Below are 14589 nucleotides of genomic sequence, written 5' to 3' on the forward strand. Positions count from 1 at the left end.
CATTCTTAAAGGAGAGAGTGAAAGTCTCCCTTGGGCTTGCATTTGAGAAGCCACTGCTCTTGGAATTACCTCCTTCCTAATATAGAAGCAAAAGCGTTCTGGGTATTATTTAAACAGCCCTCTGAGTTCCCAAGAGAAGCAGAGCAGCTGTCTGCTGTCACTTACGTAATCTCGTGAAGAATGACTCTCCCTCAACCCTGTCTAGCCACAGCCACAGCCACTTCAGTCCTCCAGCTTATGTCTTCATTTCCAACATACATGCGATAAATGGGAGCTGCTTTATTACTACTCACCCTTACAATTTCTGTCGTTAACATTAACACTCTCCTGAATCCTCCCCATTACACAGCAGCCCCAATCAGAATGGCTGATCATGTCTGATCGCGCTGAATAAGCAGGGAGAGTCCATACACACTTTTAAATCTTGCCTCCTGTTTGTCCACATCTGCGTAACTCTTGGAGAATAGCAAGAAGAAGAGAGCACAGCTCAGGGTCACTATTAAGATTTGAATATAGCATCTTTTAGAACTGACGGACCTATGTTTTTATCCATGTCTACACCAGGCCAATCCTAGCCAGAGATTTGTTCTTCCTTTGACTGAACATGGAATTCAGGGTAACAAACACTTTTTTTTTTTTTTTTTGAGGAAGGTTAGCCCTGAGCTAACTACTGCCAGTCCTCCTCTTTTTTGCTGAGGAAGCCTGGCCCTGAGCTAAAATCGTGCCCATCTTCCTCTACTTTATAAAATCGTGCCCATCTTCCTCTACTTTATATGTGGGACGCCTACCACCGCATGGCATGCCAACGGTGCCGTGTCCGCACCCGGGATCCGAACCAGCGAGCCCCGGGCCGCCGAGAAGCGGAACATGCACAACTTAACCGCTGCGCCACCGGGCCGGCCCCAGCAAATACTTTTAAAAAATATTATTTGAGAGTAATTCATGTTCATAAGGGAAATTTTGCAAAATATAATTTAGCAAAAAGTAAGTAAACTAAACACACTCCTAACTCTATATGTAGAGATTACTGGTGTTAATATGTTTATGATTTTCTTCTAACATTTGAAAACTAATATTAGGATTGTACTTTGTCTATTGTTTTTGAATTGAAGGAAAACTCATATCAAAATTAACCATTTTAAAGTGAACAAATCAGTGGCATTTAATACCTTCATGATTTTGCGTAACCACCACCTCTATCTAGTTCCAAAATATTTTCATCACCCCAAAATACCCATTAAGCAGTTATTCCCCTTTCCCTTTTGTCCCTGCAGCCAACAATCTACTTTCTACTCCACTGATTTACATATTCTGAGTATTGCGTATAAATAGAATCATCCAGTATGTGACTTTTTTTGTGTCTGCGTTCTTTCACATAGCATGATGTTTTCAAGGTTCGTCCACGTTGTAGCACATATTTTTACTTCATTACTTTTTATGGCTGTATAATATTTCATTGTATGGATATAGGACAATTTGTTTATCCATTCATCCCTCAATGGACAGTTGGGTTGTTTGTACCTCTTGGCTATTGTGATTAGTGCTGCTGTGAATATTCGTGTGTGAGTGTTTATTTTAGTACCTGATTTCAGTTCTTTGGGGTATATACCCAGCAGTGGTGTCACTGGATCATATGGTAGTTCAGTGCTTAATTTTTAACTACCATATGGTTCCCCACAGAACCTGTACCAGTTTACATTCCTACCAGCAATACCCAAGGGTTCCAATTTCTCCATATCCTCGCCAACACTTGTTATTTTCCCGCTTTTTAATTTTGGCCCTCCTAGTGGGTGTGAATGGTATCTCATTACGATTTTGATTTGTATTCCCCTAATGGCTAATGTTGTTGAGCATCTTTTCATGTGCTTATTGGCCATTTGTCTGTCTTTCTTGGAGAGATGTCTATTCAAGTACTTTGCCTATTTTTTAAAAATTTGTAATTGTGGTAAAATACACATAACATAAAATTTACCATCTTAACCATTTTTAAATGTACAGTTCAATAGTGTTAAATATATAGACATACCTCGTTTTATTGTACTTTGAAGATATTGCATTTTTTACGAGACCCTCCACCAGCAAAAAGATTACAACTCACCGAAGGCTCAGATGATAGTTAGCATTTTTTAGCAGTAACGTATTTTTAAATTAAGGTATGTACATTGTTTTTTTACGCATAATGTTGTTGTACATTTAGTATACTACAGTATAGTGTAAACATGACTTTTATATGCACTAGGAAACCAGAAACTTTGTGCGACTCGCTTTATTGCAGTGGTCTGGAACTGAACCTGCAATATCTCCAAGATATGCCTGTATTTACATTATTGTACAACCAATAACAGAACTTTCTCATCTTGCAAAATGAAAACTCTACCCATTAAACAACTCCCCATTTTCCCTTCCCTAGTTCCTGACAACCACCATTCTACTTTCCGTCTCTATGAATTTAACTACTCTGGATAGTTCATAGAAGTGGAATCATATAGTATTTGTCCTCTTGTGACTGGCTTATTTCGTTTAGCATAATGTCCTGAAGGTTCATTCATGTTGTAGCAAGTGTCAGAATATTCTTCCTTTTTAAGGCTGAATAATATTCCATTATATGTATACACCACACTTTGTTTATCCATTCCTCTAACAATGGACATTTGGGTTGCTTTCACCTTTCAGCTATTGTAAATAATGCTGCTATGAACATGAGTATAGAAATACCTCTTCAAGACCCTGCTTTCAGTTCTTTTGGATATATATACCCAGGAGTGGAATTCCTGGATTATATGACAATTCTATGTTTAATTTTTTGAGGAACAATCATACCATTTTTCATGGTGGCTACACCATTTTACATTCTCACCAGCAATGCATAAGTGTTCCAGTTTCTCCACATCCTTGTCAATGCGTGTTTTTTTAATTTGTTTGTTTGTTTTTAATAATAGCCATACTAATGGGTTCAAAGTGGTATTTCGTTGTGGTAGGATTTTTTTTTAAGACTTTTTTTATTGAAGTAGAATTGACATATAACCTTATATTAGTCATTGTGGTTTTGATTTATATTTCCCTACTGAGTGGTGATGCTAAACGTCTTTTCATATGCTTCTTGGCCATTTGTGTATCCTCTTGGGGAAATATCTATTCAAGTTCTTTTCCCATTTTTAGATAATTTTAATTATGGTAAAAAAATACTAAGATAAAATTAACTATCTTAGTCATTTTTAAATGTAGAATTTAGTAAGTGTTCCTTTTCCCATTTTTTAATCAGGTTGTTTGTTTTGTTATTGTTGCTTTGTAGGAGTTATTTATGTTCCTTTATCATATATATGGTTTGCACATATTTTCTCCCATCCCATGGGTTGCCTTTTCACTCTGCTGATAGTATCTGTTGATGCACAAAAGTTTTTAATTTTGATGATTTTGTTGCCTGTGCATGTGAGGTCATATCCAAGAAGTCATTAACAAATCCAATGTCATTAAGCTTTTCCACTATGTTTTCTTCTAAAAGTTTTGAATTTTTAGCCCTTATGTTTGGGTCTTTGATCCATTTGGGATGAGTCTTTTTATATAGTGTGAAGTAGGAATCCAACTTCATGCTTTTGATTGTAGCTATCCATTTGACACACCACTGTTTGTTGAAGGGACTATTCTTTTCCTGTTGAATGGTCTTGGCACCTGTGTTGAAAAATCACATGGCCGTAGATGTATAAGTTTATTTCTGGACTCTCGATTCTATTCCATTAGTGTGTATAACTATCCTTATGCTGGTACCACACTGTTTTGGTCACTGTATCTTTGTGGTAAGTTTTAAAATTGGGAAGTAGGAGTCCTCAACTTTGCTATTTTTTTTTTTTCAATATTGTTTTGGCTATTTTGGGGTCTCTCGCCACTCATAAGAATTTGAAGATCAGCTTTTCCATTTCTGCAAAAATGTCATTAGGATTTTGATTGAGATTGCATTAAATCCATGTATCAATTTGGGGTGTATTGCCATCTTAATGATATCAAGTCCTCCGATCCATGAACACGTAATGTCTTTCTATTTATTTAGGTCTTCTTTAATTTCAACAATGTTTTGTAGTTTTCAGTGTAGGCATCTTTCATCTCCTTGGTTAAATTTGTTCTGAAGTGTTTTATTCTTTTGGATGCTATTGTAAATGGAATTGTTTACTTAATTTTCTTTTTCAGATTGTTCATTGCTGGTGTATAAGAACACAACTGATTTTTGTGTTTATCTTGTACACTACAACTTTGTTGAATTCATTTACTAGCTCTTTTTTTATGTGTTCATGGATTCTCTAGGATTTCTATATATAGGATGACGACATCTGCAAATAGAAATAGTTTTACTTCTTCCTTTTCAATTTGTGTGCCTTTTATTTCTTTTCCTTGTTTAATTGCTCTGACTAGAACATAGAATACAATGTTGAATAGGCAATAGTGAAAGCAGGCATTCTTGTCATGTTCCTGATCTTAGGGGAAGAGCTTTCAGTCTTTCATCACTGAGTATGATGTTAACTGTGGGTTTTTTATAAGTGCCCTTTATGGTGTTGAGGAAGTTCCCGTCTAGTCCTTGTTTTCTGAATGTTTTTATCATGAAAGACTGTTGCATTTTGTCAAATGCTTTTTCTGTGTTAATTGAGATGATCTTTTTTTTTTCCTATTCGTATGGTATATTGCATTGATTGATTTTCTTATTTTGAACCATCCTTGCACTCCTGGGATAAATCTCACTTGGTTGTGATGTGTAATCCTTTAATATGCTATTGGCTTCAGTTTGCTAGTATTTTGTTGAGGATTTTTGCATCTATATTTATAAGAGATGCTGGTCTATAGTTTGCTTTTTTCTCTTTTTGTGCTATCCTTGGCTTTTGATATCAGAGTAATGCTGATCTCATAGAATCAATTAGGAAATGTTCCTTCTTAAATTTTTTTGAAAGAGTTCGAGAAGGATTGATGTTAATTCTTCTATACATATTTGGTAGAATTCACCAGTAAAGCCATCTGGTCCTAGACTTTTGCTTATTGGGAGATCTTTGACTACTGATTTGATCTCTGATCTCTTTATTTCTTATAGATCTGTTGAAATTTTCTATTTCTTCTTGAGTCAGATTTTGTGATTTGTATGTTTCTGTTAATTTGTGTATATTTGGTAATTTGTGTTTTTCATCCAGACAGTCTAATATGTTGGTATATTATTGTTCATAGTACTCTCATAATCCTTTTGTATTGCTGTAGATTCCGTATCAATATCCCCACATTCATTTCTGATTTTAGTTACTTGCCCATCTTCTCTTATTTTTTTAGTCAGTCTAGGTAAAGGTTTGTCAGTTCTGTTGATCTTCTTAAAGAGCCAACTTCTAGTTTTGTTGGTTCTGTTGTTTTTCTATTCTCTATTTCATTTATCTGTATTCTAATCTTTATTATTTCCTTCCTTCTGGTAGTTTTGTGTTTAGTTTGCTCTTTGTTTTCCAGTTCCTTAAGGTATTAAATTAGGTTATTGGAACTGGCCCTGTGGCTGAGTGGTTAAGTTCACACACTCCGCTTCGGCACCCCAGGGTTGCAGCGGTTCGAATCCTGGGCGCGGATCTAGCACCACTCATCAAGCCATACTGAGGCAGTGTCCCACATAGCACAACCACATTGCAGGACCTACAACTAGAGTATACAACTATGTACTGGGGGGCTTTGGGAGGAGGAATAACAAAAGAAAGAAGATTGGCAATGGATGTTAGCTCAGTGCCAAGCTTTAAAAAAAAAAGAAAAGTTAGGTTATTGATTTGGGATTTCTTCTTTATTAATGTATGTGTTTACAGATATAAATTTCTCTCTGATCACTGTTTTTGCTGCATTTTTATATTTATTAAAACATCCATTTTATGTGTTATGTTTGTTTTTATTCAACTCAAAGTATTTTCTAATTTCCTTTATGATTTCTCCTTCGACCCAAAGGTTAAGACTGTGTTGTTTAATTTCCACGTACTTGTAAATTTTCCAATTTTCCTTCTGTTATTGCTTTCTAGCTTCATTTCATGGTGGTCAGAGAAGATACTTCGTGGGGTTGCAGTATTTTAAAATTTATTGAGATTTGTTTTGTGGCCTAATATATAGTCTGTACTGGAGAACGTTCCATGTGCATTTGAGAGAATATGGTAGGGGGTAAGCAAAAATGCCACAACACTTTCTTACTCAAATTTGGCGACTTCTTTCTTCATTAAGCACTCACTTAGTTACTGTTAAGTTTTTGATTTGATTCCAGACTTCCAAAAAAGTTGATTCTGCCAGTTTTTGCCAGCTTAATGATTGCTTCAGTGGAGGGATCAATTCTTGGAGCTCCCTGATCCACCATTTCCATGACATCACTCCCTCTACTTATTGTTTTTTAGACTGCTTTTTAAATCTGACACTCAGTCTTTTAGTGGCTACATTGTTTTCTTTACGACTTGTATGCCATGGTGTATTTAACTAACCTTGGGTTGTTGCATACTTAGGTTGTTTCTAATATTTTGCCTTTTATGAATAATATTGCAAAGACTATTCTTGTACAAAAATATTGACACAAACTCGGATTATTTCCTTAGGAAACTTGTCCAGAAAGCAAATAAGATCATATAACTCTATTAAGTACTTATTTTAGCCACAGAACTCTGCTAGATATAGTGTGAAAGATGTAAAAATGATTGAAATGCTCACCCCTCCTTTCAGGGGTTCATAGTCAAGGAATTGAAATCCTACAAATATAATTCCAATGGGGAAGGAGAAATAATTACAATCATCATCGTGATAATTGATCAACATAATTTGCACAGAATAGGATTGCCCACTTTTATCTAATTTCTTTGGGTTCCAGCCCTTTGGCCCACTATTATGGAAATATTTTATTCTCTTGAAGAATGCTATGGGGAAAGTAAGGGAAAAAGAAAATTTGCTGAATTGCCTAGACTCTTTGTTTTATTTCTTTCCCCCAGTGCAGTGTCACTTGTGGACAGGGATACCAGCTAAGAGCAGTGAAATGCATCATTGGGAGTTACATGTCAGTGGTTGATGACAATGACTGCAATGCAGCCACTAAACCAACTGATACCCAGGTAAGTCTCCTTTATCCAACTCAGTTATTGGCTTTGGGCACCAAGGTGCCAAAACTCCTAGCAGTTCGGTCAAAATCGAAGTGCTTTCATAGGTAAGTATGTAGGTAGAGAAAACAGTTAATTAAATTATTCTGGATTTACTTATTTGTTACATTTAGAATCTAATATTTTGATGTACTAGTTTTGTTCTTTTCTGGTTCTTTGAAGTGTATGTAGGTTTGATTCTGATTCTTATTGGATGGCAAATGTTGATTGTTTGGTCTTTTATTCTTAAACTCAGATTTTTTTTTTAAATGATTTCAGTGTAGGGTTCAGCAAATAGTATCATATGTTCAGGCAGCAGTGTGCTGAAGGTGGCTCGTTCCAGCTTATAAGAGATGATTGGTAAATTTTAAGGAATTTTTCAAGCTAGTTGTTAAATATAGCCATTTTTTTTATTAAGATTATGATAGTTTACACCCTTGTGAAATTTCAGTTGTACATTATTGTTAGTCATGTTGTGGGTACACCACTTCACCCTTTGTGGCCTCCCTCCACCCCCCCTTTTTCCCTGGTAACCACCGATCAGTTCTCCTTGTCTATATGTTAACTTCCACCTATGAGTGGAGTCATACAGAGTTCATCTTTCTCTGTCTGGTAAATATAGCCATTATTAAAAATTGAAAATATCAATCTATCATTAAATAGATGATATTATAAACTAAATTGATAAATACTCAAAACTCATCACCTAATTATTTTACTGCATTTTACTATTATCAATGCTCTTGCAGTTATTTACATTTGTAGGTATCTGTGTGGTGGAAATACCGTATACTGTGAGCTACTGCATATCTCTTCCCAACTCTGTGCTCACTGACATCAGGTTGGCCATGGTGAGAATATTTACACCACAGAAATCAGCAAATGCTATAATGCGGGGTTTAATTTATTGTTTTGTTGATTGTTTAGACTTAAGAAAGTGATAGAGAAACCATTAATAATGCAGATTAAACTTAAAAGAGTGTCTGCAACTGTTACATTGTGAATAATACAAAAATTAAGAAAATATTTTTTTCTGGTATTTGAAAATAATTATCTGGTTCAGCAAAGAAAGCATTCACATCAATGATGAATGCATAAAGTTCTGACATACATCTTCATTGTCTTATTTTTATCTTACTCTTAAATGTAAACAAATATCAACTAACATTCATGTCAGAACCTACTGTTGTCCAGCAATTATAACCATAGTTTGGCAACAGATTCAAGAGTTCAGCAAAAAGTCAACAGAAGTATTCTGTGAGAATCAATCAGCTTTATGGAACCCAAAATAATGAATTGTGTATTTTATTATAATTTGTAAATTGTGTGCTACGTATTCTTTATATCAGTAAAATTTATAATAAATAAGCATATATAGGTATATATGTGCATGTAATATATGTGTGTTTGTGTATACATATATATCTACACACGTGCATACTTTTTTTCTCAAGAGAGCTAGTTGCCAGCACACTATCTACATGGGCCTTGATTTTGGCATCATTTATGTAAAGGGAATATGTAAAGAGAAGACTTGGGTTTGAATATCAGCTTTGCTAATTGGTGAGGACAGGATCTGAATCGAGAGTATGCCCAGAACTCACGCTCTAAGACCCCATCTGGCCAGTGTCCTGCCTCTGTTCTGAGTGCCCTCAGTCTGCTGCATTTCACCGTGTGCTGTTGATGGATGAAGAGTGTCAAAAAAGTAAAAGACTATGGCAATGTTGTTCATGTTGTTGTCGCTGATCAATTAACCAAACACCACTTGTGACTTGTGTTATCTTTATTTTTATTACTTTATTGAAATGTTCCAAAGCACCACATGATAAATGCCTGGGAAATGTTACCTATTACATCTAAGCAATCATGAAGTGAGGACTTGGCAACTCCCTTAGAGATTCAAAACATATATTTCTCTCTAAGTTATTCTATAATATCCATTGGCCTATAGGGCAGCTCCCACAGTTGCAACTTATAAGTAATTCCTTCACTGTCTGAAAAGTCCCTGTGGCTCTTTGGACCACGGGCAGAGGAATAGGCAAGATCGGGAGCCAAGTAACAGAATTTCCCATTCAGTTTATAAGCTCCCTAAAGTCAAGGATGCATCAGTCAGTGAATCAGCACCACGCGCCCAGCACTTTGCCCCGTGCCCAGCACATCTTAGACATTTAATGGGTGTGTATTTAATCAAAGAATATTTGCTAACCACTGAGGCTGGGTATGATTGTGAGCAGGTGTGTACTTCTGTTTTCCCATTTGTAAATCTGGGAGTATTATCTACACATGAATGGCCTCAATTCATTATAGGGATTTCCTCTGAGTGATTGAGGGGTGTTAAATAAATTTAGGCATTGGGATATTGAATACACCTCTTACATCTAGATTTGACCTTCCAGGTCTTGGGAGTTATCTTTAGGTAAACTCAGAAAGCAAGTTCATGATTAGGAAACTAATTGAAACACAAGAGCAGAATTTGTCCTTCAGAGTTTTAAAAAATTAACAATTGATCATTGAAAATGATATCCTGCTCTTTCCCAACTTATCTGCCATTTTACAATATTTTTCTCTTTCCATGTGAACAAGTAAATAAATAAGGTATTAAAAATCATTAAGTAGACCCCTGCCCTGTATCAAGGCACCCACAAAGTGACTCAGATTATATCTCATTTTACAGCTGAAGAAATTGGAGCTGAGCGATGTCATGTGATTTGCCCAGAATCACGTAGCAATCTGAGGTCTTACAATTCTTAGCCCTTATATTTTTTTATGCCATGACCATTAAAGTGTGCATTTGACTTTAAGGTAACTTTGGCTTCTTTCCCCCTCTCTCACATCTAGGATTGTGAATTGCCTTCTTGTCACCCTCCCCCAGCTGCCCCAGAGGCACGGAGAAGCATACACGGTGCACCAAGAACTCAGTGGCGATTTGGGTCTTGGACTCCAGTAAGAAATAGACCGAAAGAAGTAGAGAGGGTGGAATGGAGGCAGATGTGCTCTGATAGGACTATAGAAAGTGGGTTACTGACCAGTGAGCAACCGTTTCAAATAACATTTCTGCATTATTTTATTCTGCACCCAGTGCTCAGCCACTTGTGGAAAAGGTACCCGGATGAGATATGTCAGCTGCCGGGACGAGGACGGCTCTGTGGCTGACGAGAGCGCCTGTGCGACCCTGCCTCGACCCGTGGCAAAGGAGGAATGTTCTGTGACCCCCTGTGGGCAGTGGAAGGCTTTGGACTGGAGCCCTGTAAGCAAGTGAATTCTTTGGAATTGGGAGAGGATTGAGAGAACTGTAAGAGGGATGACTGGTGGTAGGTCCCTGAGGTCAATGGCTACTACTTTAGAGTTGGACTGAGTTTGTGACTTAAATTATTCTGCTCCATATATGTGCAGCTGGTATGAATCTTAGCCAGATGTGCAAGAAATGAACATTTTTTTTAAATGTGTAGATCAACTTACAGTCTGCTTATGCCCTCGTCCTCTGGGGTTGATTGGAAAACTCAGTCTTAATTGAGTCACACCAGAATGTAGTAGGCTCATGGAGTACCAAACATGGCAGGGGGAAGGGGATGAGTAAGGAGAGGACCTCTTAGGTTGAATCTGGGTGCCTCCTGCATCCTGTGGTCCCTTGAAGTCCAGTGGCTCTTAGCTTCCTTGCCAAGAGTGAGAAGTGGGAATCCTCATCCAGTGCTGTGGACTGAGCATTCTGTACACACCAAGCACCATCTCTGGGCTTCTATAAAAGTAGAAAAATCTTTGTCTTCAGGCAGCTCCTGCTTTCCATCTTGCAAAAACCCCAGAGTCCAAGAAATATAAAGCTTAGGATAGGTGAGGAGATGTCACAAGGAAAATGGAGATTAATATCTCAATAAATATCATAACACAGATATGAAATTTGAGAGGTGGATCCAAAGAGAGTTGTGTAAAAGTCCAGACCTTGAAATTTACTGGCTGCGTGACATTGAGCCATCTGGTTAAAGTCCTTAAGGCTCAGTTTCTTCTGCTCTTAAAAGAAGACCAAAAAGAATACCTACTTTATAAGGTTATTGTGAGGATTATACGTGTTAAGTGTTTGTTTAGCACAAAATAGTTGCTCAGAAAATGGTGGATAATCTTATTCTCATGCATAGAGTCTTCAAACATCCATCCATCCATCTATTTATCCATCATCCACCCATTCGTGTGTCAGATTTATGTGTCTATTCACCAGGTATTTCTAAAAGCTTACTGTAGAAAGAGCAGTGAACAACAAATAAGAAAGTCCTTGCCTTTATGAAGATTATTCCAGTGGAGATTCCAGTCAATGAACAAATAAAGAAATAGATATACAATATAGCAACAGATACTAATAAGTAATAGAAAAAATTCAAGCAGAATAATGGCATAGAGAAAGATGGGATGTGCCTTTAGAGAAGGTAGTCAGAAAAGGCCTGCGCTGAGCAGGCCTTAAATGAAGGGGTGGGGGGTGGTGAGCCATATGGATATCCATGTGGTACAGCGAAAGGCCCAGCAGGTGCAAAGAGTCTGAGATAGGAGTGTTCTTGGCATGCTAAAGAAATATCCAGGGGCCGGCCCCATGGCCGAGTGATTAAGTTTGCATGCTCTGCTTTGGCAGCCCAGGGTTTCACTGGTTCGGATCCTGGACATGGACATGGCATCACTTGTTAGGCCATGTTGAGGTGGCGTCCCACATGCCACAACTAGAAGGACCCACAACTAAAATATACAACTGTGTACTGGGGGAACTTGGGGAGAAAAAGCAGAAAAAGAAAAAAAAGATTGGCAATAGTTGTTAGCTCAGGTGCCAATCTTTAAGAAAAAAAAAATATCCGTAAGGCCAGTGTGACTGGGGTGCAGTGAGTGACGAGTGATAGGGGATGAGTCAAAGACATAGCCACTGGCCACATCATAAAGAGTGAAGGTAAGGACTTTGGGCATTATCCAGAGTGAATTGGGAAGTCACTGGAAGGAATGACATGATCTGACTTTTTTCTGCAAGGGTTATATATGGATAACAGACTTGGTTGGGGGCATCAAGATTGTAAGCAGGAGCCCAGCTGAAAAGCCATTGCAATTGTCCTGGCCAGGGAAAGTGATGGCTTGGACTAGGGAGGTGATAGTGGAGATGATGAGAAGTGGCTGGGCCAGGGGTGTATTTTGAATACTGAGCTGACAAGATTTCTTCATGAAATGGCTGTGGGTGGGAAGAAAAGGGAGGCAAAGATGACACCAAGGGTTTTGGCCTGAGCAACTGATTGAGTGGTGGGCCATTTATGGAAAATGCACATTCATGAATTTATGACTGCCAAATGACTGACCCATTCTCTTTCTGAACGTTCAACGTAGTGCTCCGTGACGTGTGGGCAAGGTAGGGCGACTCGGCAAGTGGTATGTGTCAACTACAGTGACCATGTGATCGATCAGAGCGAGTGCGACCCAGATTATATCCCAGAAACCGACCAGGACTGTTCCATGTCTCCATGCCCTCAACGGATCCCAGACAGTGGCTTGGCTCAGCACCCTTTCCAAAACGAGGATTATCGCCCCAGGAGCGCTAACCCTAGCCGCACCCACGTGCTTGGTGGAAACCAGTGGAGGACTGGCCCCTGGGGAGCAGTGAGTATTCGCTGAGTCTTTCCCTAATTTGCCTTCTTGTCTTTCACTTCAGGCAGCATTTGTAGGGAAACAGACTAGAAATGCCTTTGGAGCATTTTTTTCTCATGAGGGATTGACACTGTACATTTTCATTTGTTTTGGGTGAACCGTAATGGGTTAATTGCAGTTCCTGAAAAGGTGTCACACGATGCTGTCTGCGTACACCTCAAAGCTACCTTAACTTACCTCCTGGGTGTTGGAGGAGGTGTCACTTTGGGTAACATGATCAAGTGGCCTCCTGGAAGGTACTGTGAAGGCCATGATGATTGATCCTGGAGGCGGCAGAGCACTTCTTGCCTGGAGAGAAATTAAAAGGGCAGAGGAACATTTCTGAAAGGGAGCTCTTAATGAAAGTCATTTTCCTTCTTGCTATTTTCCATATGAGTGCCATCTCAAAGTGGCACAGTTGCTGTGTAATTTGTAGTAGTAGATCTTTGTCCCAGATTGAGGGGAACCACTAGTCTAGGTGGAATCTGTGCCTAAGGGAGAAGTACCATGACCTAATGGTTATCAGCACAGGCTCTGAGGGCAGATGCCTCTGATCCAGGGACTGGCACTTCCAAATTGGGGGGTCTTTGGCATGCCCCCTCTCCTCTTTGAGCCTCAGTTTCCTCATCTGTAAAGCAAAGTTAACAATATTTCTGGCTTTCCTTCATCGTTGTAAGAATTAAATGCAATGATACAAATAAAGTGCTTTACACTCGGCCTACCGCAGAGTGAGAACTTAATGTCAGCAATTATCCTTATTATTAGCATTGTCTTTCAAATTAGGAAGACCTTGAAAAAATATTTAATATTGAAAGGAAAACTATGCTTTGGAATTTTTTGATTTTTTTACTAAGTAATTTTCTGAAAACTAATCCTATTGTGGGATACTGGACACGTCTAGTGGAACTGCACGAGAGGTAAGGCAGCACAGGACCCTGGGTGGGTGTCGGGAGGTAGGCGTTTACTAATCACTCCGAGGTCTTCTTTTTAGTTGTTTACTATTAGTTTCCTTCTAGTACTGCCGATTGTGTTTAATTATTTCTGGACTAGAAAGCTTTAGAAGGAAGCTGTCTGTTTCCCACCGTGGTTATGTTTCAGTCAATTAGATTTACTTTCCTGTGAATACTGATCAGCCACTAAGCATTTTCACCCACTGCAAGTGTTAGTTGTATGCAGAGCAGCTGCCAAGCTGCCCAGGACCTTCGCCGTCTCATTCTCCTCCCTTGCTTGCCACTTTAAGGCTTCCTTTGCCTGGGTTAGAAGATTCTGAGTCTGAGAAATTAAAGGGTGATCAAGAGATGTCAATTCTTGATTAAGTAAAGGGTGATCGACCAGGTGCGCCACGATTTTTCTGGTTGAAAAAATTCCAAACTCACACGTGTATTCTAATAATAGCGCCAGAACTTTCTTTAAAAAACTTTTAAGCTATTCTTGTTTAGGACTACCTTTGGAGATGATGCATTCTTTTAGGATTGAATGATTCTGCCCTTGGGCAGAGTTCCCAATTAGGGAGGATTAAGCAACCTTTTGCAGCAATGGGCAACACCATTCTTTTCCCCCATTGTGCCTGTTTTTTGTTTGGAGATTTTTTTTCTAAGTTAAGTGAGGCTGAAGCTGGACAATGTGATTTTTCAGGCCTGGCTCGATGTGCCTGATCTACTCCCAGGAGCCTGTGGGATGTACGTGCGTCTTTGCATGGTGTGGTACACAAACTGTACGTGGTCTTCCTGCCTCCCATGGCAGGAAAGGCAGCAAAGACTCATAAACACTAGAGAATGGGAATCTAAAGTTTGCAGAGGATTCTGGAATAATAACCTTGTTTTATAGTCGATTTCTGCGT

The 14589-nt window shown here is 38.6% G+C and overlaps 1 protein-coding gene across 6 annotated transcripts in view; it reads left to right on the forward strand.

Moving 5' to 3' along the window:
* Positions 1-14589, forward strand: part of ADAMTS9 (ADAM metallopeptidase with thrombospondin type 1 motif 9) — a 165667-nt gene that overhangs the window by 76651 nt on the left and 74427 nt on the right. For all 6 annotated transcript variants that reach the window (XM_070574766.1, XM_070574772.1, XM_070574770.1 and 3 more), the window contains 4 exons: positions 6963-7082; positions 9945-10049; positions 10186-10353; positions 12453-12722. In XM_070574766.1, the coding sequence (XP_070430867.1) occupies positions 6963-7082; positions 9945-10049; positions 10186-10353; positions 12453-12722 (663 nt within the window). The remainder of the gene's footprint in view (positions 1-6962; positions 7083-9944; positions 10050-10185; positions 10354-12452; positions 12723-14589) is intronic.

Source organism: Equus przewalskii, chromosome 15, assembly GCF_037783145.1.
Source record: "Equus przewalskii isolate Varuska chromosome 15, EquPr2, whole genome shotgun sequence".
NCBI classification, from domain to species: Eukaryota; Metazoa; Chordata; class Mammalia; order Perissodactyla; family Equidae; genus Equus; species Equus przewalskii.